We start from the raw sequence: 25619 nt of genomic DNA on the forward strand, positions 1-25619 counted from the left end.
CGCCTTGGAGGAAAGAGTAACACTTTCGACAAAGTTCACCATCAAGGTGACACACGCGACGACCACTACTCTGCACCTATTGAAGGATAACTAGGAGGGGGACCTGACTCATGAAGACTCCAAAATGTTGTTTGACTTCCTAACTGAGGACTGGGCCAACATCCTCCTTAAAGGATAGGATGAGAAGAAGCCCAATGAGGGCCTGCTCCCCTTGGTTTCTCATGTTTTATGGTTTACTGGTTAGTGAACTTAGTGTGGTTTAAGGCAGTTCAGCCTTTGTTTGTAAACTTTTATAGTTTAAGTAGTACTGTTTGAGGCAATAGTAGTAAGTTGCTTGGTAAAACTTTTTTAATGATCCTTCTGGTGCTGTTTTTGCTTGGATTAGTAGTAGTAGGGGTAATTCTGTTTGGTGGTAATCTACTGGTTGTATGCTAATTTGTCTGTTGTAAGGGCTGACCCCCTTGTTTTGACTGCTTTATAATTCAAAAACAATGAAAAATAGTGTCAGCTATTAATACATTATATATGTATATGTTTATATAAGCAATCCTTCACCTTATCTTTTACTATCAAATATAAGAATTTCTCTCTTTCCTACCACAATATAATATCTCAAATACATTTATTCCAAGACATTTTTATTTGAAATACTCTTTATAGATATTTGTCATGAGGTGGGTTACAACTATGCATTGATGGAAGCATATAGCAAGGATTAAGAGTCAGTACCTTTATCATTTAGAAAATCATTGACATTATGGTTGAACAAGAAATTTGCTGGAGTCTATAACCACTTCACATGGTGAGGTCCACTTGGGAAGAATTTTTTCTCTCTCAAAAACAACAGACATTATGATAAGCCCTAACGTTTTTGGATGTCCGTGAATCACACTCACACCCCACATAACACTCATACTGTATAATGCTAATGCAAATTTTAAGAAAGAATGATATCTACCACCACTCAGTGGTTTAATAAACAGCGTGGGCTCCATTATTATTATTATATTATATTTTTCCCTCTTGTCTATGCAGCATAAAAAATAGCTATCATGAAAATCCGTTTCATGTAGTTAGTGAGTAATTAAAGTTTAATTTATGGTTCAGCTGAAGATTGTTTGATAGGCTATATAATCAGCGGATGGGATGCTTACCTGATTCTTCGCAGAACTTGTTTCTGATTCTCCGCAAATAAAAAAATTCTGTTTCGTTTACTGCATGTTAATTGGAGTTAAATAAAATCGCTCTTTACTGTTGCACAATATTTTTGGTAGTGGTTGGAGTGGTGAGGCCCTGCTGTACCGCTTAAATTCGCTTTTTGGAGAACAGATGTACAATTTTAGGGTTGAGCAATTGAATCTTTTATGCTGAATTTTCTGGAAAAATCCGTACATATCGATGCTTTTCCCGTGAAAATCGGTGAGCTTTCTTTTTGGTGGAACAGACTCTAAATTTGGCGGTATTTGTGACGTTTTCGTAAGATACTTCCATTTCTGCATAGAGCTTTGAGAATTTGCAGAAATGTTAAATGTGTGCTTTCGGGCATGTTTTGTGATGGATATATAAATCTTTAGTAATTTTGGCTGCTGATCGTGTTTCTGGCGAATAATTTAGCTGTATTGTTGAGATTGCCAAAAATTTGAAATGTTCTGAGGTTTATTTATCTTTTGGCGGATAATTTTGGAGGTTTTGCTGGTGGAGAGTACTTCTGGGGGTTTTCTGTGGTTTGTGTTTTCAAAGATGGCGAGTGCATATGGAGATTATAGTCATAAAATTGATTATGTGTTCAAGGTCGTCGTGATTGGAGATTCTGCAGTTGGAAAGTCGCAAATTTTGTCGAGATTTGCGAGAAATGAGTTCAGCTTGGATTCCAAGTCGACAATTGGAGTTGAGTTTCAGACGAGGACGCTTGTTATTGAAGATAAAACCATTAAAGCACAGATATGGGACACCGCCGGCCAAGAGAGGTTAGTCATTTTCTTCTAAATTATCAGGTTTTGTATGATTTTTCTGCTTTCTTAAGCTGTTGATTTGTGTGAAGATTTTGAAATTTTCATAGGCTTAGAGTTGTTTTTAAGGGTTTGGAGGAGTATTTTGCAAATTTGAACATGAAAGCAGATTGTTGATGTAAAATTGGCGATCTCGTTTGTGTAACCGCACTTCCAAATGTTTTTGGAAAGCGTGTTTTTCTTTTCCTTCCTCTGTTGTCTGGTAGTAGAAAACTTTTGACAGGTTAAATATTTAAAAAAAAGAATTCACTCCAAATTCGCTATTAAGCTATACAGGTTATGGTCACGGCTTTAAACTAGTAGATTAATCGTCTCACAGTTGCTACAGTGGCTCGAACTTAAGACCTACGGCTGCCAAGTAGACAGAATACTAGTACCTACCCTTACCAGCTCATTGGATAAAAACCGCCCCAATTCTAGCTGCATATTTAACCTTAAACAATTGAAACTCAAAATAAAATTTAATTGTGAAATTTTGTGTAATTAATAAATATGTAGACTCCTAAAGAATATTGGAAATTTGGAATAGTATTTGTATTAATCTGATTATATGCTTATATACAGATAACATCCAAAAATAATGTTGAAAGATTGTATAATTGCTTATATAAAGATAATAATAAAATGATGATATTGCTACTAGGATTTAACTGTGTAGTTTTTGAGTCAAACTCATTAACCCATCTCTCGTGAGAATAAATGGAACCACTTAGGACTCATTGGATCTAGGTGATGCTTGAGCAGGCTTACCCTGGGTCCCATGGGGGGGCGCTTGGGTTTTATATTTAAGGAGTTGGAGGTCCCATGATAATATTTTGGGGGGGCTAAAGCTTAATCTCGAATCTTTTCCTATTAACTAGGAGCCCTTACTTTTTAGTTGAGTGGATGCAAAAGAGGGCGGGAGGGCTGGAAATAGCCCCTACTGTTTAGGGAAGAATTCTGCCACTTGGTAAGAACCTACCCTTCATTTTCCCTCCAAATTGAAATCATCCTACCAAAAACTCTAAAAACAACAATTTATATTTTTAATATTTCCTTCAATTTAGGAGCTAATTTTTTTAAGCAAATTTAAATGTCATGCCCATGAGACCGCTCCCATTTAAAATATTTTTAAGCAAGCGGGTGCCCATGGGACCCAGCCTTAGGTTGGGGTCCCACGGAAGGGGGCTTCCTATAAAATAGAGGGGAAGCCGCTCGCTACTTTTTAGGGAATATTTTAAAGCTAGCAGTCCCCCAAAATTTAAGGAAGGTATGCATTAAGAATAAGTTGAAAATTTAAATTCTCTCTAAAACAACATTTTAATTAAAAAACTAAAATTTAGATTATTGACAAGTGAAAAAACATTCCTAAGCTGGTGGGGCTATTTCCAGCCCCACCCCTTTTTCATTGGCTTCCTAGAATTTAGGGGCTTCTACTTTTTAGGAAAAGATTCTGATTATATTTTGCTCATGAGACCACCCGCTTGCTAAAAAATAGAGCTTAAGCCCCCCTCATGGGACCACACCCTTAACTACCTCTATGGTTAAACCCATTCTGCTTGCAACCTCATTTGCAAAACTTTCAACAAATGTTGTGCTTATAAACCATTCATTAGAAAGCCCCTTAAGCTCATCAATAAAATGAGTTTAATTATATAAGTATATTGTAATGTAAGATTTTTCTCGTTTGTTTACTATTGATGTTTAACGTGACTGATATCTTTTAGTCTTATTTTGAAATGTTATCTACAATTTTGAATCACCATAGGGAGTGTTGTTTGGTTATATAAAAAAAGGGTATTATGGTCAATCTAGTCTAGTGTCAATTTCTTTTGAGATGTTATGTGAAAAGAAACCAGTCCTTATTAGCATCCTTCCAATTGTGAAGTGAAAAAAATAAAATTTGGCTTGCTCGGTGGCAAAGCTAATTTTATAGATCGATCCATTTGACTTCTGATCTTTAATTTTTTTAAATTCTTGTTAATTAAAATATTATTGAATATATTTATTTATTTCATTTTATCTATGAAGATATATTAATGTATATAATGTGTTTTATAAGGTAGTTTATTATGAATTATTTGAGTGGTTGATTTAATATACTAATATTAAGATAAATTATTATAAATTATAAAATTTTATTGTTAAATTAATTTATAGTTAAATAATAATAATTATTTTTTATTATATATTTGATTTTGATAAAAGATAATAAGTATGAAAGATATTAATATAAAAATTCACATTATTATGTCTCTATATAAAATAAAACAAAACATCTTATCTTAATTTAATCTATTTGAAAATTTTATGAAAATAATCTTATTATATATATATATATATATATATATATATATATATATATATATATATATATATATATATTCAATTATTTGATATAGAACATGAAAAAAGATATATCTATATTTTATATTATGAAATTTTTGAAATCCTCATATTATAATAAAATATCTTAATTTTGATGGTAAAATATTTTTTATCATAATAATTACAATCATATCATGATTTATTATTAGAATAAACAAAGATAAAAACATATTTCTTATTTTACTTTATATAAAATGTAAAACTCTGGAATAATAATTTTTCTAACATAAAAAGAATCTAATCTTGTTCTTTTAAACTTTAAAGCCTTTTTTTCATTTAACATAAATATCTAATAGGGACTTTTACACAGAAATGACTACACAACACTTTAAATATATTAAGATATCAATACTCTTGATATATTATAAATACATTATACAAAATGATAAACGCTGAATACCCTTTTCCCCGTTACAGAACTTGTTCCAAATGCCCTATGTCTAACAAGCTACAATCAGTTAAACTTGCATGTCTTCAATAATTTGAAGATTTAGACTTTTTGGGCTGTAGCAGAGGGCACCAATGATGGCTTGCATATTCATAATGTTGTAACAGAAGTATCTTGGGCCTTCCAAAGTATAATTATGGAAGGCTCTGAGGTTTGAATGCTTTTGCCAGAACAAAACTAGATTGTCATTGTGGTCCACAATTCATACGGTGGTTCAGTATGCACAATAAAACTTTTGGCATTATTAAAATAAAGCTGTTTTTGTATTCATCAATTTCCGTAGGCAGCATGGAATGATCTTCCCGCAAATATTATTATTATTAAATGGTACTTTGGGTGGACCCAAAAGCAGTGAACAGCATACCTAAGTTTCGTGTTCCAGAGAGGGAGGTTCGAGGTACCATAATTTGTGTCGGTGGACATGTGACTGACAACCCCTCCACCATTTTTACATGGTCCAATGTCCTGATCTCATAAAAAGCAATAGATGCTCCGTAGAGAGAGGTTATCTTCGGTGAGTGGGACTGGGGAGATTGGGGAGGTTATACAACTAGTTATAGAAGATATTTTATATTTATAAAAATCTTAATATTTACACGATATCATCAAAGTTTATTTTTAATTTTTAAAATATCTTTATCATACTTATCACTTCTAGTTGCAAAAAAAAATTCAAGTCACATAGAGAGGTTATCTTAGACGAGTGGGATTAGTGAGATTGTGGAGGTTATACAACTAGTCAAAGAAGATATTAAATATTTAAACAAATCTCAATATTCACACGATACCATCAAAGTTTAATCTATTTCTTTAAAATATCTTTATCATGCTTATCATTCTTAGTTGCAAACAAAACTCATGTCACATAAACTCTTGGACTGTTATTCTTTTTTTTTTTTTGTAATTCAGCTATGTTTAATACAAAAAAAAAATTAAAAATAAAATAAAATAATAAAATAGTCAAATAATGACTATACAAAACTTTAGGTTTCCTTTTGTAATAATTTAATTGATTCTTTTATGTATATTGTTTTTCCCTTTTTAAGTCAAAAAAACAACATGTGATTTTGATGAGTAGTTTCGTATCTTATCATTGATTATAGTTAAATTATTTAATGTTAAAAATACAATATTTAAAAAAAAATTATGGGCAGTATCTTTTTGAGAGAAGTAGGGACCTTTCACAAGGAGTATCTATATTACTTAATTTTTTTTGATGTGTAGACCCAAAAAAAGAATGACTGGTATAATAGACTATAAAATGACCTTAACTTTCCTTTCTTTTGTAGAGACAATATATCTAATTTTACTAAGTTTTCTTATGTCCGCTTTTACTTAAATAGTAAAATAGGTACCAATAAAAATGTATGGAAGTTTTGAAATGTAGATAATGCATTACGTTATTTTTATTTTTATTTTTTATCCCTAATACGGCATTGGCCTTTTCATTACAAAAGTAAAATTTATTATATGAATTCATAATTAAAACTATGAGGAGTATTTCCAAAGTTAAACATGACTAAAAGTTTTAGAATTATCCAATATTAAAGGTTTGTGGAAAATAATTAAAGTCTTAGTGCCTAATAAAAGCCAATGGATATCTCTAAGACGTTACTAGTTGTTTCTTTATTAACCCCTATTTTTGCTAATTCATCTGCTCTCTTATTACCCTCCCTATAAATGTGGTTAATAGTTAAATTATTAAAGGATTTACATACGAGAAGATCTTTGGAATTAAATCTCTAATTAGGAGTTGACTGAGGTCTTAATGCATTAATGGTGATGGTTAAATCTCCTTCAATTTCTAATTTACGAATACCCATTTCCTTGCATAGCTCCAATTTTTCAACTAAGGGCAAGAGCTCGACCCAATTAATACATTACATAATTTTACTATTGAATTGAAGTTTACTTATAAAAATTGAAAAGTAGAAGCAGTATTGTTAAATTAATTATATATTTTTTATGGAGGTCATCTAAGGGGCGAGGGCGTGATTTTGACCTTATTCATTTTTTGATGTTAGAGCCTTAAGAACATTTCAACTTCACCAATACACCAAAGACCCATTGATAAATTAATTAAATAATCTTATTTTAAAAATTTAATTATTTGTTGAAAGACATATTTTATATTTTAATATAACTTATTTGATAATCTTATTGTTTTTATGTATAAAAGAAAAATGTTTAATTAGTATAACTAGTGAGGGACATTTTATTCATCTTGATTACATTAATGAGTAAGATTCAAATTTCATAGATATTGTATAAAAGATGAGGTTGGGATTGTGCCTTGCATGCCCTTGGCAAAATAACATACCTCAATATTTTGTTCTCAATGAATTTTTTTTCCAATTTAAATATCAAAGTTATAAATGAATCATTTGAGATATAAGGGATAAAATTGTACATGTTTTAACTTTGAGATTTTGTATTAAGTTAGTCTGTGCAATTGTCAATGTTTAATTGATACACATAATTTGAATTTTTTTTGTGCTTGAATTGATTCTTATCTATCATTTGTCATTTCTACACAATTGATAAGTAGGAGATATTTTCATAGTAAGTCAAATTGTGATATTGCTATCAGGATTTAACTGTGTAATTTTTGAGTCAAGCTCATTGACCCATGTTCCATGAGTAATGATTCACACAGAAATCCATCTCTCATGAGAATAAATGGAACACTTAGCACTCATTGGATCAAGGTGATGCTCACAAAGGTGAAACATGGGTCAATAAGTTTGGTTGATAAATTACACAATTAAATCCTAATAGCAATATCATAATTTCTATACAAGTTTGTTTTCCTTGCCTTAGTTATATCACAATTTATGCATATCATTTCTCTATTAGTGCCTTAGTTATATCATATTTGCATTTACATGATGACATTAGGATGTAATTTAAATTTTATTTTATAACAAGGACTTGATTGTCATTGAACAAGCTAAGGACTGTGTCTTGTCTTTAGGCAAGTTCTTTTATGCTTTAATGTACAACAAAGAAACAATATTAGAAGATAACAATGAGAAAATCAAGATGATTTATGCTATTTAAAGGCCTAAGTACACTACCTTGATCAATTGCATTATGAAAGTTGATCCACTAGAAAAAAATACTAAATTAATTGGCAGATTTTAAAGCTTCTATCATGTCATTTTAAATAATGCCTAAGCTTAACTAACTTCATTCACAACAATCATTTCCCAGGGTAATATGTAGTAATTAATTCTAATTAGAGAACATTTATTTTGCTTTCAGTATCATAGCTGATATTTCTTTAAAAACTTTTAGGTACACCAGAGAGTTGTAGTTTAATTGTTTGAGAGAAACCGGTGAGGGTGATGATATTTCACTTGATAGGCCATCTAGCAAGATGCGAACCCTTGGATAAGATCGAGATAATGTTTTAGAGATTACTTTGCTAAAAAGGATATCAATATATCTTGATACTCCACTTAATAAACCTAAACTCTATATTTGTAAATGACCCACCACTCCTCATAATTAATTGGGTTGAATAAGTGTGCTACTACTCAAACATACATCTTTCAAGCCATGCAATAGGAACTAAAGCGAATTCCTTGAATCTTACTAGGGGAAAGGACTGACTAGTTCAATATTTGAAATACTTTTAAAATTACTTGTTGATTTAATGCCTAACATTTCTAACAAAATTATACCAATAGTTTTTTTTTTATTGGAATAAGAATCAAAATACATAGAACTTTATAGTAGTAACATCAACAAAATAGCTATAATAATAGTGTTACAAAATCAAAAAGAGGACAAAATTTAAACATTGATGTCGAAGACATCATTACAATTTATGAACTAAAATTAGACATAATCATGGCTCTATCATCACAAGTAGAATAAAAATATCCATGGGACAACAATGAAGATGCAACATATGGTAGAAGAGTTGTTTGAAATGGAACAATTGTATAATAGAACATGAAAGGAGTGTTTAAAGTACTTGCAAAGTTGCTAAACGAAAAGAAAATTTATGCAAGTCCACTAAATACCCCCTTTTTTATGTGTCTTTCCGTCACAATCTTAGCCTTTAGTATCTCCATTAGAATTAGACATGTTTGGTTGCCCAGTCAATTTCAAATTTCCATTTGAGAATAGAACCTTCTTCTCGAGCTAGGATAGAATAATTTATGCCTATACCTTGATGCCAACATCTATCCAACCATTAACATCGAAATCTTACCAATGAGAGTTTAAAGAAACAAGTTCCTCCTTGGTAAGATTTTAGATTATGATGGCTAGATAGATGCCATGTACCTTGATATCAATATCTTCTAAATAGCTGATTATGAATGTCATTTGAGTTAGAAGGTTGTGACAAATGGTTTGAGTTTTGATTTGGTGAAAAGAAAAGGAGTGTGATAAAGTAGCCAAAGATCTAAACTTCCAAATTTGTTTGAGAATGGTGATGTGACAATAATTGGATACCATATGAGCACTTGATTATCCCAAGAAGAGAAACTTTCCAAGATCAAGGAAAGTGGAAAAGGGCGTGCAAGAAGGCAAAACATTGTGATGGAAATCCAAGGCTAAATGTTAAACCAATAGGTGTGACTTTAACGTCTTTAGTGTTGATGATGACCATTTGTAATTGAATGAAATGTGTACCTTAGATCTAAAATGAAACAAAACATGTGATTTCGCATCAACACAATAGTAAAACAAAACATAGTGCACATGTATTGGTCTCAATGTTTTTTCAACCTTTTTGGATACCTCAACTAAAACATGCTTGGGGAAAGGACTTGATACTTCCAATGACTATGATATTGGTTGTTAATATAATATTTATATTTGATTCTTATTGGATAGGCAAGGAAATTAACCCTAACCACTTACAGAACATGAGAAAACATAGGAAATATCAACTCCAAATAGAAAATCTCAATGAGGGCCACCAATACTAATACTAACAAAATCATCAAAAAAGGATTACCAAACCATATTATCTAATTGACCATAGAGATAAAATGAAATGTTTATTGAACTACCATCTACTAGCACTATTCTTATCACTTCGAAATATTAACATTTAAAACTATACTAATAGTCAACAAAAGTCCTAAAATAGATTAAAAAACTCCCTCAAGGAGCTACTAACAAGACACAACCAAGTAAACATGGATTAATATTTTGAGTTATAAAGAACCTTGATTAGGCTACAATATCTTTCCAACTCCCGAAATGTAGTTGTTCCAGTGTCGAACTTCCCTTTCTTGCAGATCACCAGACATTGCTCTAGTATTACTACTTGCCTTCTTTAGTTGTTTCCTGATCTTTGACTTGTCATTTGTAATGCCCATCCTAACCTTGTTCATGATATTGTTTTTAATATGGATGACAGAAGAGAAGGCTTTCTCGATTGTGAGTCTTTTATCATTTAACCTTTTTCTAATTGGTTGAGCCTCTCAATAGTTCCCACTAAAGGGTCCTCATGGGCAGTGCCATCTTCTAAAATCTGCATGTCTTGATTCCCTTCATCAACATCAAGGGTCACTACAATATCATTAGTTTATGTTAGGAACAACAAGGAAGCACTCACAAACTAAGGGGGGTGGGGAGGGCGGGATGAATCAATTGTGGGATAAAACTTGATGCTTCAAACAATTCACCAACATAAGATGAGCTTACAATTGAAAGATAAATATTGACGCACAAAAGATAATAACAACATAACACGTAACATCATTTTTTATTGCGTGAAAATCATGTTAGGGAAAAACCCATAGTGGGAATCAAACCCACAAGATAATGTACTCGCATGAGTACCCTATCAAAAGAAGAAGGGGAATGCACATTCATTGAAGCACATTGCTCAAAGATGCAAAAGGGCAACAAACTGAGGGAAATGACCTTGAGATTACAACAAGGGAAACAACACTAAGATGGACTACATTCCACTGTGGACAACAATCCATTGAATTATGAACTAATTGATAACATCTCTGATATGACAATACAGTTCTAATGAAGTACATCAAATCTCTATCTCAACAACATATTCCACTTTGATACAATCATGCTTGTACACTTTCCTTCCTTGAAATCACACACTCTCATCACACTTTATCTCAAGAATGATTTAATCTTTATGTAGATTACAAACATGTCCTTAATTGCAAAGATGAATTACAATTAACAATGTGATCCAAAATATGTGGACTAAGACATAGCTTAGGACGTAAACAATTTATTTCCAGCATGCCATGATCCATTAATCATGCTCACAGTCTAGTACAACAAACTATCGCACCAAATCAGCTAAGAGCACACCAACATGCTTGAAGAATTTTTTTGAATTTGATTACATAGCTCAAAGTGATTCACAGCAAGTATACGAGACAATTAAGAAATAATAACAAGAATTTTGAAATACCACATCAACAACAATAACATCCTTGCCTTAGAATCCATGAACAACTTTGCAATGTTCACCATGAACATCAAACATAAATATCTAAAATCAACAAATAGTGGCTTTCTAGTCTCTAAATTGTGAACCATTCCAGCGGAAGACACATATCCAAGTCTTAAACACACCCCTAGCCTAACTGACTAAGAGGGTTTACAAGACCCCCTATCATTGTAATCATTCTTCTCTTACGATAGATACTATTGCCCCTACCATAAACTTTATGTGAAAGTGACCATAGGTAGACTGTAAATAACAACCTCAAATGCTAAAAAGGGCTTATGCAAGAAGAAAAACATTGTTGCTTCATTCTTCAAGGCAATAATTACATTTCTAGGGAAAGTAAATATCTTTGTATTGTGAAGGTTTGGCAAGTATATAATTGAATGTCAATTTGCTAATCACCACTCTTGATTTCATATTTCACATAGGTGTCTTGCATGTGAAAATAATTATTAATGGCCAAAGGGAGCCCCCCTATAAGGATCACCAATGTGTAATACATTTGGGATGAGGATAGTAGTCAATCAACATAAATAAAAGTGTAAATGCCATCTTTTTAATAATTGTGATGCTCGATTAAACCATTAATGACACTATTCATCCACTTAAACCATATAATCTTAAGGATCCGACTCATTATCCACTTATGTTGTTGATTGATAGTCTACATCATCATTACCATCTTGCTAAATGTACACATTGGAGTGACTTAATGTTGACCTAACTTTTTTTGAAATACTTTTGTTTATATTTGATGGGACAAAATCTTTCTTCCAACAACTTCAAGCTTGAATGTTAAGGCCCTCAGTAGCAATGAAGCTGACTACCAGGTTCCCTTCTAAATAGATATGCTAGATTTAAATTGCTAAATCCCTTAAGATTTCTCAGGCACTCACTCATAAGAGACCTAATCTCCAGAGGACATATGACTTCTTCTTTCAAGACATCAATTATCAATTTTGTGTCTCCCTCAACAACCACCTTGTTAAAACTCAACTCCTTAGCTATCTTTATGTCCTTCCAAGTAGCGTTAGCTTCAAGAAAACTATTAGAATTAGTGCCTTGATGAATAATTGTGCATTAAATAAGCCTTCCCTCATGATCCTTGAGTATAGCTCCATCACCATCTTGGTGTGGGTTACCCTTAGAGAAATTATCAAAATTATAACTTTATCCATCTCAAATTATTGAGATCTCCACTGCGTATTCATTTTGCTTAATTTCCTTCACTAGTTGATATTAGTCATGTCTTTGTAAGGCCCTTGATTCATTTGAGCGTCATTTCTTGTAGGTTTGGCATAGTTTTAAAGGTCCCAAAGGAATCAACGTTTATATTCTCTATTGTATAATGTGTAATGGTCATAACTACCACTTTGCTTGACTGTGAAATCTCTCTTAAAACTCTATCATTACACTCCTTTCATATACCCCAAGTGACCATAGGAGGAATTTGTCTCCAAAGTTCTTTTATTACAACATGTTTGAAAGGGTGGAATCTTCAAGAATCGATCAATTGAGATAGGGAGGGAAAGACCCAATCCACTAGAGTCAAGTATTTTACCAAAGACCAAACCTCCAATGCAAAGGGGTAGTGAAAGAATAAGTGGTCTATACTCTCACTATTTTGATAACATAGAGAGCGCCTATTGATAAATTGGAAGTCTTTTTGGTTAAGATTATCCATAATCAAGCTTTTATTATGAGCAACAATCCACCATGAATAATTGATTTTGGAAATGAGTTTAGGAACCCAAGCCTCATTCTAAACAAATTAAAGAGGTCGGTGAGGAGCCAAATCCAATAAAAGGTAGGTTGATCTAACAAAATAATCTCTCAAGGGATTAGATCAACATGCCCATTTATCATGCCTACCTTGATCATGCAAAGAGTTGTCCCCAATTTACTAGTGATATCTTTGATCTTTTTATCCCAACTACTACTTGCCTATCTATTTGAAGAAAGCTTATCTTTGATATCAATCCAAGAAGGAATTCCTCTATTCCAAACAATATAGTTTTAGACTCTCTCACCAAACACCCTAATGCAATAGTTGTTAAGGCCTTCTATATTACATAATGAAGAGAAACACTCCACCCACTCCAAACATCATTCCAAAAAATTGTGTTATTCTCATTAGCAACAATTTTATCCACTCCTCTCTTTAACAACTCCTTACATTTCAGTAAATTATTCCAAGTGATAAAGCTATTTGGCATAACCTCATTGTATATGGAGGCTTAAGGGCTAAACCCATTTAGATATTTGGCACTTAAAATGACCACTTGGTCCTTAGACCCTTGAAGAATTGGCATCAATTTTAGATAGGAGGGACTTATCAAAGATTTTAAGCCTTCTTATACCATGACCATGTTGGAAATGTAATGACAAGCAAGTGACGAAGAGGGGGCGAGAGGGGAATCAAGAACCAATTAAACTTTTTCACTTAGATTACTTCTATCTTACTTCTTAGATTGTCTACTCTAATTTCAAGCACAAACATAAAGTAATAAAGAAGTCAATACCATTAACACTTTGACACAAAATTTGGTAACCCAAAAACCCTCCGAGGAGAAGGTAAACTAGGGTGCAGATGATGCCCACAATGCTTCACTACTGCAATAATAAAGTTGGCCTATTAGGACTTACAATTGATCACTTCTGGTGATCTACTCTATTAGGAGTCTGAAGGACTGTTAGGTCCACCTTGTGAAAGGATTTTACAATACAATGAAGTATGTACTCTTTTAAGAGATTCAACAAAGGACTGTTAGGTCCACCTGATTGGAAGATTTGACTGATGCACCTATTAGGATGAATCGTCAAGATGGTCTCTTCTTTGTAATTTGATTTGTTGAAATAGACCCTTTGAATAATATGATCATCTGACTGTGATGGATGAGTCACTGCTCTGCCCTTTATACTGCCTTATAGCCTTCTTACTTAATCTGCTCCATATTTGCTCCCTATCTTCATATATGTCTCCTATTATACAACTTATATCTTAGACAAACTAATTTGTCTTCCTTATATACCCTTCAATCAATAACTACATGCCAATTCAACTCACATAAAAGTTATCTTCATAATAATCAAATCATCCCTTAGGTCAGCCCAAATAGATGGCCAGGCAATATTGTGCACTTGATCTTATGTTGATGCTTAGGAAATACAGTGAGCTCGGGTGACACAGTTTATTGGATGCTCGGATAACTCTGTGATACTCAAGTGATACATGAGTAGTCTGACTTGAACTAGTTAGCTCGATTCAAACAAAGAATTTGGCTAACACTGTGAACTCAGTTCACACTGGGAACTTGGTTTCCATAGACAGCTTGGATAACTTGGTTTATATTGTGAGCACGGTTAACATAGTATATCCTTCATCTGCTCAGACTACACTAAATTTTTTTCTCTGATGGAAAGCTCAGTTGTAGTATTAACCAACCTTCCTAGATAGCTTAAGTGGTTTGTCACTAATTGACAATATGTCTTGTCATAGGATCAACAATCTACCCCTTTGGCCTTAGTGACAAAACACTTACCTTGAGTAGTTCTGTTAGCAATAAAAAAAAAATTGATCAAAAAGAATTTCTATCAAACTCCCCCTTTACATTGTTAGTATAACCACAGACAGAAATAACAATTACATGGAAAAATAACCAATATCAAAAATTAGTAAATCACAGAAGATAACACAAGACACCAAGATTTGACGTGGTTCACCCAATCTCTGGGCTACGTCCACCAAATAGTGAGTCCAATATTATTACTATCCAGTGATTACAACTTGATTGCAATCTGTAATCGTTTACAACTCAATACTGCCACAAGAAGCAATTATCGCATCACACCCTATGAAAAGCCCTAACCCTAAGCCCTTTTTATACAAGTATTTTTGTCGCTTTAGGGTTAAAATTAGTTACAACATGTCAGCCATAAAATGTTGAACCCTGCGGAGGAATTATGGAGTATGTACAATACTTCTCTGATCAGTCACCACAAACTAACATGCATGTACTTGGTGTTGCAACTGGTGTTATAACTTATTTGAATGTGGATTTTTCAAAATTGTTTTTGTTTGCCTATACATCTGATCATATATATTTTCTCTATACATTTCTCTTTCATACATATTTCCCCTTTGATTACATATTGTATTTCCCCCCTTGTTTGCATGTATAATTTCCCCCTTGTTTTTGTTACAAATGCCAAAACACAGATTTACAAGGTAATACCAAAATGTGTGAGGAAATCATTATGGACTTTCAAAATTAAAGACATAGTTCTATCCCAATTTTCCTATATTACCTTCAAGTGTGCAGTTCAATCTAGATTTCAGCTGATAGCTCTATCATGAGATCTACAACTGAGAAGTTGGTGTCATGTAATAATGTCTTTGCATGTGCAATATGTCTCTGCATTACATCCATGTGAGGAAGTATCATACTTTGAATATCTGATATTATTGCCCTTATTCTGGCTTCCTCCTTCAACAATTCTGCCTGTAAATCTATCAAAATTCTAACCTTTACAAAATGACTTGAGTTAGAACTTGGGTCAAGTGCTGACTAGCTGGCACTGGTCTTCAAGTCTTCATCAATCTTGGTCAGCTTGTCTTTTATTTCCTTAGTGAAATTTGAAGTATCACATAATTTTGTAAATAAGGAGACAACATTATTTACAACTCCTTCTAGAGTTCTAATAAGAGTGGACAGCTTCGCGTGATCAATAGCAATTTTCTTTGTTACATTCTCCAAAACTTTATTTTCAAATTTCCTTTTTGCCCTTTGTAGAAGTTTTTCCTGGCCATCTATGTCCTTACTGAATTTATGTACAATATCAACTAATTGCTCAATTATGGGGGCTTTATTATTTACCTCTATTTGCATAACGTATATGTCCTTGATGTCTTCAAGAACCTTTCCTCTTCCTCTTTCTGCCTTCAATTTACTCTATTGTGCTATCTTTCTCCATAGATCACTCAAGATCTCCATCTAATCAGTAGAGAGATTGGATTGATCCCAATTTGGAATCACAATCTTAGTATCAAGGTCAATCTCATCAAAGATCTTTTCCTTTCCCTTTCCCTTTGCACTAGGAGAAACTATGATTGCTTTAACATTTTCCTCATCCTTCTTCCCTTCTTCACTCGATTGATTCTTAGTTTCTTCTTTTCCTCCTTTGTCAACCTTGTCTTCATCCTTTGGTTTCTGCTTAATTAAAGCTGTCCCAGAGGTAGACAGAGTCCACAACTCGGTTCCTACTTGGGTGGATGGAAGACTATGTTTCTTCTTCTCCTTATATTTTGTACTTGATGGAATGATGGCTTGGCTCAATGTAGAAGGTAGAGAGGCAATCACTGAAGCTACCATCATCTCTGTATCAAACTCTTATATAGTTTGTACCTCTTGCTCTTCATCATTCTTTATTTTACCTTCTTCCTCAAAAATAGTTTTCCACAACTTTTTTGTGGGCTATACAACATATTCAATATTATTTGTCAAAATTTGAAATGCCTTGAACCTAGGAGTCTGCCCGTTCTCATGATTTTTCATGGCCTCCTTTATTTCTTCATTTGATAAGTTAGGCATGATGCTTTTCAAAGTTTGCTCTTTGACGTCCCTTTCTATTTTTACAACATCTTTATGTAATTCCTTTAATAGGACATTAGGGGCTTGACCTTTTACCTCATTAGGGTCATATCTCCATTTGGTCATCTTTTCTACTAAAGCATCCTCTATCTGCTATTGTTTGTCTTTGCCTTTGGATTCATACTTGATGTATTTGAATCCTACCATACCACTTTCTTCTCTTAAACTCTTCATTTGTTGCTCAAAGGTTAGTGGGGGCTTATTTAGTTGGGTGATAGGAGTGTTATCTTCATCATCATCATCATTCTAAAGTTTCAGTTTCCTTTTGGACTTTCTTGTATTTGTGATCATAGGGGTAGGTGCCTTCTTGGGTGCTCTTATGATCACTTTCCCTTTCTTCTTTGGAGGTTCTTGTTCCTTTTCTTCCTCTTCCTGTTATTCCTGTTCTTCTTCTTCTTCCTCATCTTCACCTTTTCCCTCAATGAGCATGAAAGGGTCTTCTTTCTTTTCAATTTCTTCTTCAAGGTTTCCATCCTCTTCTTCCCTCTTTTGAGGACATGAGGAATATCTCTAGAGATATCCTAGTCTTGGCTTCATCATAAGTACCAAAATATGTTGCCTAAGGATCAACAAGCTCATTTAGAAGAGTCCCTTGTATAATCTATATTTACCTCATGTCGTAAGGGGTTTACCCATGCAATCCTAGGAATGACTGCTTGAATGTGAGTATTATCACAATCAACTAAGAAACAAATACCTTGAGTATATTGCTCAATCAATTGTTGAGGTATTTGATACATGTTCTGCATCTTCTCCTTGAAATTCGGAGAGTATGCATCCATGATACCATCAAAAGCTTCTCTTAACTCTTCTATAAAATCATTAATCTAATAGATTATTGGTCTATCCTTACTCCATACCACACTATCCTTAGATGTAAAGAACTTTTGAACATAGAAAAATAAACAAACAAGGAGAGATCCAAACTTACACACATTCTTCTTTGATGCCCGAATGCTCTCCATGTTTTTACCTAATTGGCTCAACTGCAACTCGGCAAGGTTGAAGGATAGATTGTTCTTCACCACTTTGTAAGCCAAGTCAACTACTTCACAGGGAACACTGTTTGACATGCTTGAGCTGTAGATCTTGTGTGTTATGACATGAATCCAAAATTTGATCTCCATGTCAGTGACATTGTTCAACTTCATTCCTCTATCATCCCATTCTACTAGGGTCTTCTTGGCTAGTTCACCACAAGCTAGGGTTTTAGTTGTTTTGGGTCTGTCCAACATAGGGTAGCCTGTAACTCGGTGAACCATCTTCTTAGTGATCTTTATAGGTTGCTCTAACTAGAAAGACGTTGTGTACCCTACTCAGAATTTATTTGATCCACTTCATGTGAAAATTGCGCGACATATACATAGCATGTGTTAAACCCTTGATTTCCAAATGTCTATGTTTTGGCTTCAGTACTCCATTCTCACATAGTGCATTATAAGCTTCGTTCATCTCAAAAGAACCTAATTCCTAAATAATTTGATGATAAAATGACCTAATATCATTAATCAACAATATCTTTGGAGGTATAGCTGAGTGCACTCCCATTGGATCTTTTTGCTCAACCATTGTAGGATGGAGTTTGAATTTGGGTGCCTCATAGACTGCATTCTTCACCAACATCTATGAACCCTTCTTTGCCTTCGCGCTAGAGTTGGATGCCATACTGCTTGATGAAAGATGAATTCGCAACAACTGAATTTTTTTTCTGCAACTTCGCTCTTTAATCACTGGGTGGCTCGAAATCACTCTGAAATCTAGATGCAAGGTAAAGAAATAAATCCTCAATTTTGCCTTTTGTCAAAAATTTCAAAAATTTAGGGCCTCTTAAATGCATCGTACAGTGGTAGGTGAGACAACTCAATTAGAACTGAATTCTAACTTGTCTTTGTTCAGAGATAATAAGCAGCTCAGTTACAACTAAGTTGTAACTTGGTTAAAGCATAACTCCTTTACTTGACCTTGTGCATCTTACTATGTTGATTTGAATGTTCTTTTTGCACATCTGGAACTGGTCTAAGATCCTCTTGACTTCTCAGTTCCAAACATCTCCTTGACTACCTAGTTGGATGTGGATGCTTCACCCAACTCATTTGATTTGATGATAATAGCTTCATTGTTTTGCCTTGTGCTATCCTCTAATTTCCTTACCCATTTCTAATTCCTCCGAGTTCTAATTTCTTCAATCTTTGACTTTCTTTTGTTTTCTTCACCATTATTTGATGTATCTCTATTCATACAATTTCTTGCCAAGTGACCTATTTTTTTGCATACATAGCATCTCATATTGGCATTTCTTTTTCTAAAGTGAGTTTCTACACAATTTACTCCAATGTGTCCATATTCTCCATAATGATGATATCTTCCCCATGTATTGTAGTCCCAACCAATAAATGCTCTTTGTCTGGTTCCATTGTGTTGAATGTTTGACCTACACTCTGAAGATTTGTGACCTATTTGTTACATGTAAAGCAATTCCCTTCAAACTTTGATTTGGTTCTGCATTTATTTGCCTTGTGACCATACTTGTTGCAATTGTAACAGTGACCTTTGAACTTGGGTTGCATAACATTGCTCCAACAAACATTTGATGTATGACCCATTTTTCCACAATTGTTGCATGTGGGCCTTTTGTTCTTTTGTGCTCCATGCTGTGATGATTCTCCTCGATTAGTATACCCTAAGCCAGTAGTGTCTTTGGGTATATTCAAGGTTTGTTCATACAGTTGATTCACACTTTCTTGTGATCTCAATCTTCTTTCATTTAGTTCATTTTCAGCCCTTAGTTCATTTTGGAGTCTCTCATATTTTGCTCTTAGATTGGTGAGTCCTTGATTGGCATCATCTAGCTAATCTATCACGTCTGCTTGATGTTGAGATAGTTTTCGAACTTCATTGGTCTTTTCTTCTAATCTTGTAGCAAGTAGTCTTCTGTCTTCATTTGCCACTTATTTGTCATATATTGCTTTGTCCTTTTGTTCCATGACTTCACATAGCCTGACAGAGTGACTTTCTTGTTCTCTTTTCAATTTTCTTACTTCTTGTAGATTGACATTTCTCACTAGTAGATCTTCTATGGTTGCATCTGGTTCTTCTGAACTTCTTTCTTTGTGAAGATCTTCTATTCTTTCTTCTATGTAGAGATTGTCATTCATCTGTATAGTGCCAATTCCTTTCTTTTTTTCACAGAGTGGTGAGTTGCTCCTTGAGTTTCTTGACTTGTTCCATAGCCATGTGTAGGTCCAATTTTGCATTGTCAATAACTTTCTCTAACTTGTACACTTCCATTCCCATTGATCGTTACTCTCAAGTTGTTAAGCCTCTTATAGGAGAGCTAGGCTCTGATACCAATTGTTGGAAATGTAATGAAAAGTAAGTGACTTAGGGCGGGGGGGGGGGGGGGGGGGGAGTTAATTAGGAACCAATTAAACTTTTTCACTTAGATTACTTATGCCTTACTTCTTAGATTGTCTACTCTAAGCATGAACATAAAGTAACAAATAAATCAACACCATTAATACTTTAACACAAGATTTGGTAACCCAGAAGCCCTCCAAGGAGAAGGTAAAACTGGGGATCTTCTATTATTTCTTTTATGCAGAGATTGTCATTCATCTGTATAGCCAATTCCTTTCTTCTTTTCAGAGAGTGAGTGAGTTGCTCCTTGAGTTTCTTGACTTGCTCCATAGCCATGTGTAGGTTCAATTTTTCGTTGTCAATAGCTTTCTCTAACTTGTACACTTATGTCTCCTCTGATCTTTACTCTCAAGTTGTTAAGCCTCTAATAGGAGAACTACACTCTGATACCAATTGTTGGAAATGTAATGACAAGCAAGTGACTGGGAGGGGGGGTGAATCAATAACCAATTCAACTTTTTCACTTAGATTACTTATGCCTTACTTCTTAGATTATCTACTCTAATTTCAAGCATGAACATAAACTAACAAAGAAATCAACACCATGAACACTTTGACACAAGATTTAGTAACCTAGAAACCCTCCAAGGAGAAGGTAAAACTGGGGTGGGGATGACACCCACAATGCTTCACTTATGCAGTAACAAAGTTGGCCTATTAGGATTACAATTGATCACTTCTGGTGATCTACTTTGTTAGGAGTATGAAGGACTATTAGGTCGACCTTGTGTAAGGATTTTACAATACAATGAAGTATGTACTCTATTAAGAGATTCAACAAAGAACTGTTAGGTCCACTTGGTTAGAGGATTTGACTGATGCACCTGTTAGGATGAATCAACAAGATGATCTTTGCTTTGCAACTTGATTTGTTGAAATAGATCCTTTGAATACTATGATCACCCGACTATGATGGATGAGCCTCTGCTTTGCCCTTTATACTGCCTTGTATCTTGCTTACTTAATTTGCTCCATATTCGCTTCTTGTCTTCATATATGTCTCATATTATGCAACTTATATCTTAGACAAACTAATATGTCTTCCTTATATACCCTTCAATCAATAACTACATGTCAAGTCGGCTCACATAAAAGTTATCATCATAATAATCAAATTATACCTTAGGTCGGCCCAAATACTAATGCTTAGGCAATACTATACACTTGATCTTCAGTTAATGCTCAAGCAATACAGTGAGCTCGGGTGACATTGTTTATTAGATGTTTGGATAACTCTGCGACACTTGGGTGATACAAGAGCAATCTGAATTGAACTAGTTAGTTCAATTCAAATAGACAACTTGGCTAACACTATGAACTCGGTTCACATTGGGAACTTGGTTTCCACTAACAACTCGGATAACTCGATTTATATTGTGAGCTCAGTTACCATAGTATATCCTTCATCTGCTCAAGCTACACTCAAATCTATTCTCTGATGGAAAGCTCAGTTGCAGTGTTAATCGACCTTCCTGGATAGCTTAAGTGCTTTTTCACTAATTGACAATATGTCTTGTTATAGGATCAACATACCACCTTTGTTTTTGGGTAAACAGACATTATTCCAACTAGCTAGAGAAAGGTTTTCCTTCTCCTCCTCTCTAGTCCAAATAAATTTCCTTTGAAGTTTTTCGATTTGATCAACAAACATGGGAAAGAATTTTGAATATGGAAATAGAGTAAACAAGAATGGTTTTTAGAGAAGCTTTTAGGATCTGAACCTTACTTGCTTGACTAAGCATTTTCCCCTTCCAACTAGCAAGACTTTTATGAAACCTTTTAATTATTCAATTCCAAAAGGTATTGTTGAGAGCTTTAAAGATTAAAGGGAGACCAAGATAGGAAGTCCAAATATTATCTATTGACAACCTATAGTATTCTTAACTGTTTGAGCCAATCTAACTTCAACATTAAAAAGGTCTTTCTTTTGATGTAGTTTATGAACTAATCTGAAGCAACAACATAGTCATTAAGCACATTGTTCCAATATTTAACTTTAATAATCAAAGTCGCCCCAAAGAAAATGGTGTCATCCACAACTTATTGATGAATTTCAATAGGTAAAGAGAAAGCGACCTTAACCCGTTTGATAATACATAGATCACACAGTTTTTGAGTTATTCTTCCCAAGGTGACAGCTGTAAGAATGAATAGGTAAAGTGACAAGGGATCACCTTGTCTTAGGCCTCTACAATAGGAAAAGTATCCATAGGAGAGTCATTCACTAGGACAAATCAAGAAGGGGTAGTAAAAAAAGCCTCCAAGATCTTCAAAAATCTGTCTTTAAATAGGGCTTGGAAATATCAAGTTTAAGAATCGTACTTGACTTATTATTGTATTTTGCATAAAGTGAATCAACTCATAAGTAATAAACACAACATCCATTATTTGGCTTCCTTGAACAATTATCTTTTGATAATAAGAAAATAACTTATTTAATACCACTTTAGGTATGAAGACCACAAACTTGGACAAAATTTTGTGCATGGTATTATAGAAACGAATAAGGCGAAATTCATGCATGGGTGAAGCATTTGTGTTTCTTGGAATCAAAGCAATGAATATTGCATTAATCTTTTAAAGAAGTTTGCTAGATACAAAGCTTTGGTCATATTTAAGATATATTCTTCTACAATATCTCATTGGTCTTGAAAGAAGGCTAGAGGGAAGTTGTTGGGACACGAGGCTTCTCCTTCATGGTAACGAGTTAAGCATCTCTTTCAAAATATTGTAAGAAATTAAGTTGGGGATCATGTGTAAGACCTTATATATCTTGGCTCTATCAAAGTCAATATGTTGTTTTGGGTAGGACAAGGAGGAAACGACCTTAGCTGCTATATCCTCCTCTTTAGTAAGAACATCACCATAATCTATTATTAGTTTCATGATCCTGTATCTTGTTTTTTGCTTCATAGTTCTAGATTGGTGGAATAATTTAGTGTTATTTTCTACTTCCTTAAGCCATTAAATCCTAGACCTTTGCATCCAAAAGACTTTTTCTTTTTTAGAGATTTAAACATTGGGAACTCAACTCTCTTTTCTTAGTGCAAATATCCACATCTACTTGTCCTAGCCCCATCTGATCCTAGACTTCCTTAAGCTTAGGATGAAAAGACTTTTTCTTTTAGAAGATATTTGCAAAGGAAATTTTATTGCAACCTTTCACCGTATCTTTTACTATTTCTTTTAGTGTTTAGGAGACAACAAACATTAGGGTACCATTGTAAGGAGTATTCTACCATTCATCACTCAAATATATAAACTTTGGATGTTATGACCACATATTTTTAAATCTGAATGGGAAAGGTCCCATCTCATCTTATTATGTCTAGTAAGGAGAATAGCATTGTGATTAGAGCCAGATCTAGGAAGAGCATTAAGAGACAATGTTGGAAGGATATTCCAATTGTTATACAAAAAATTTCAAGTTTGACTTGAATCAGATGATCACCTTTTCTCCTATTACTCCAAGTAAACTTGACACTTTGTAACTCAATATGTATTAACTCAATAATAGATAAGAAATTGGCTAAATCAATCATGCTATTAGAATAGTCCTCCTAACCTACCAACTTCTCTGATGGAAAAAGTGGGCAATTTAAATTTCCATCTATCATGCATATTGTGATTTTTAATGATATCTACTTGATCTTGTCACAAAATAGCTCCACTTTCTAGTGTCAGGGACACACATCAATCAAGTTCCATTCATTTGTCAAGATAATTTCTTCCATTTGAACTATGATACTACTTCTATTTCTAAACATTAGAGGCCCACAACACTTCATGGAATTATGGACAACAACCAAAACCCAAAGGCGTGATCAACATCATAAACCAAAAAATGGGTAGTAGTGCAAATACTTTTTATAATTTTCTCAAAAAAAATTGTCATATCAGATTTGTGAATAAAACAGATGCCAAATCTATTTTTCAATCAAGCAACACAACACATGTTATTTTAGGAGGTGTATTGAGCCCTCTTAGACTTCAAGAAAGAAGTTTCATTAAAAAACAAAAAATTACTCGAGACAACATATTCATGAATTGACCAATGATTTCATTTTTTTTTTAACCCTAAAAAATTCTCAAGGGTTTTTAATTTTCCACTTGTGACATGTCTTGTTGCTTCTTTAATTCCCGGAGCTTTATTGGAAGGCATCCCAACTTTATTTTCTAATCCCACATCTAGTTTTTAGTCTTCTTTTGTTTGTCATTAACTTGGATCCAATCACTTTCCTTTTCTCTTCCCTATTTGGAGAAACAAAACTTAGTATAGCAAGAGATTCTTTTAAACATTTGTTGTAATACTAATACCCATATATGTTGATTTGATGCCTACACTTGATTTAATGATTAAGTTTTAAAGCAATATTGCATCAATAGTGGTGACTTTGAAGTTGCTTGCTATATTTGTGATGACTACCCATAATTGAATGAAATACACCTTAGTTCTAACAAGCAACCAACCATGTGATGTCATGGCCCAACTCACATTAGCTATGATGTGTGGGTATCCATTTCATACATCACCTTTTTTGGGGTTGTTTGGACTTGGAAAAAAAGTATGTTGATGTGACATATCATGGGAATCTTAGTTATAAATAGGAGACTTGCAAGTAAGTTGGAAAAAATTGAAAGTGATTTTAAATTTTCATAAATTTGATAAGGGCAAAGATAAATTGCTCATCTATTAGATCTTCACCCTAAAATAAGACTGTTTAAAAATGTAGCCCTAGCCCTAGAACCTTAATTATAAATATAAAATGTATTACATAAATATTATAGAATAAACAGAAGTGAGATAATATTTTCAGAACTAAGGTGCACAAAAGATCCTCCTTAATCATGTATTACGAAAATCACCTTCTATTGTAATATTCAGAAGTTGCATAGCTGAGGTCAACGCTCACTTGCAATATATGCAAAACAGTTGGCCTTTTAAGTGTTCAGCCATCCTTGCTCCCAAATTCTTTTTGCATTTCCGTACATGCTTATGCTTTTCCCGTGACAAACTGTCAGCTTTTCCTCGAAGCGGGATTATTTAGCTTTTGCTGGGTACTGGCCCCTGGGTAATTCGGGACTTGGAAGGGTTTGCTCTACGAAATTTATAGTGGTGTTTTTAAATTATGTTTATTATGTGAATAGTGGAGACTTACCGAGATTATTGCTATAAAGTTGACAGGACACAAGTGCAGTCTGTTTCCTTTGTTAGAAGAATGTTGGAATTTTCCTTACGTATGGCCGACAAGAGTAATGCTTCCTTTTATGAA

The 25619-nt window shown here is 33.7% G+C and overlaps 1 protein-coding gene across 1 annotated transcript in view; it reads left to right on the plus strand.

Moving 5' to 3' along the window:
* Positions 1-1047: 1047 nt before the first annotated feature.
* LOC149530934 (ras-related protein Rab11A-like) overlaps positions 1048-25619 on the plus strand; it is a 34122-nt gene continuing 9550 nt past the window's right edge. Inside the window, exon 1 of the mRNA XM_089811445.1 lies at positions 1048-1967. Coding sequence (XP_089667571.1) covers positions 1741-1967 — 227 coding nt within the window. The 5' untranslated portion in view covers positions 1048-1740. The remainder of the gene's footprint in view (positions 1968-25619) is intronic.

The sequence above is a fragment of the Cupressus sempervirens genome, chromosome 11, assembly GCF_028749045.1.
Source record: "Cupressus sempervirens isolate cs-2001-9-10 chromosome 11, ASM2874904v1, whole genome shotgun sequence".
NCBI lineage: Eukaryota > Viridiplantae > Streptophyta > Pinopsida > Cupressales > Cupressaceae > Cupressus > Cupressus sempervirens.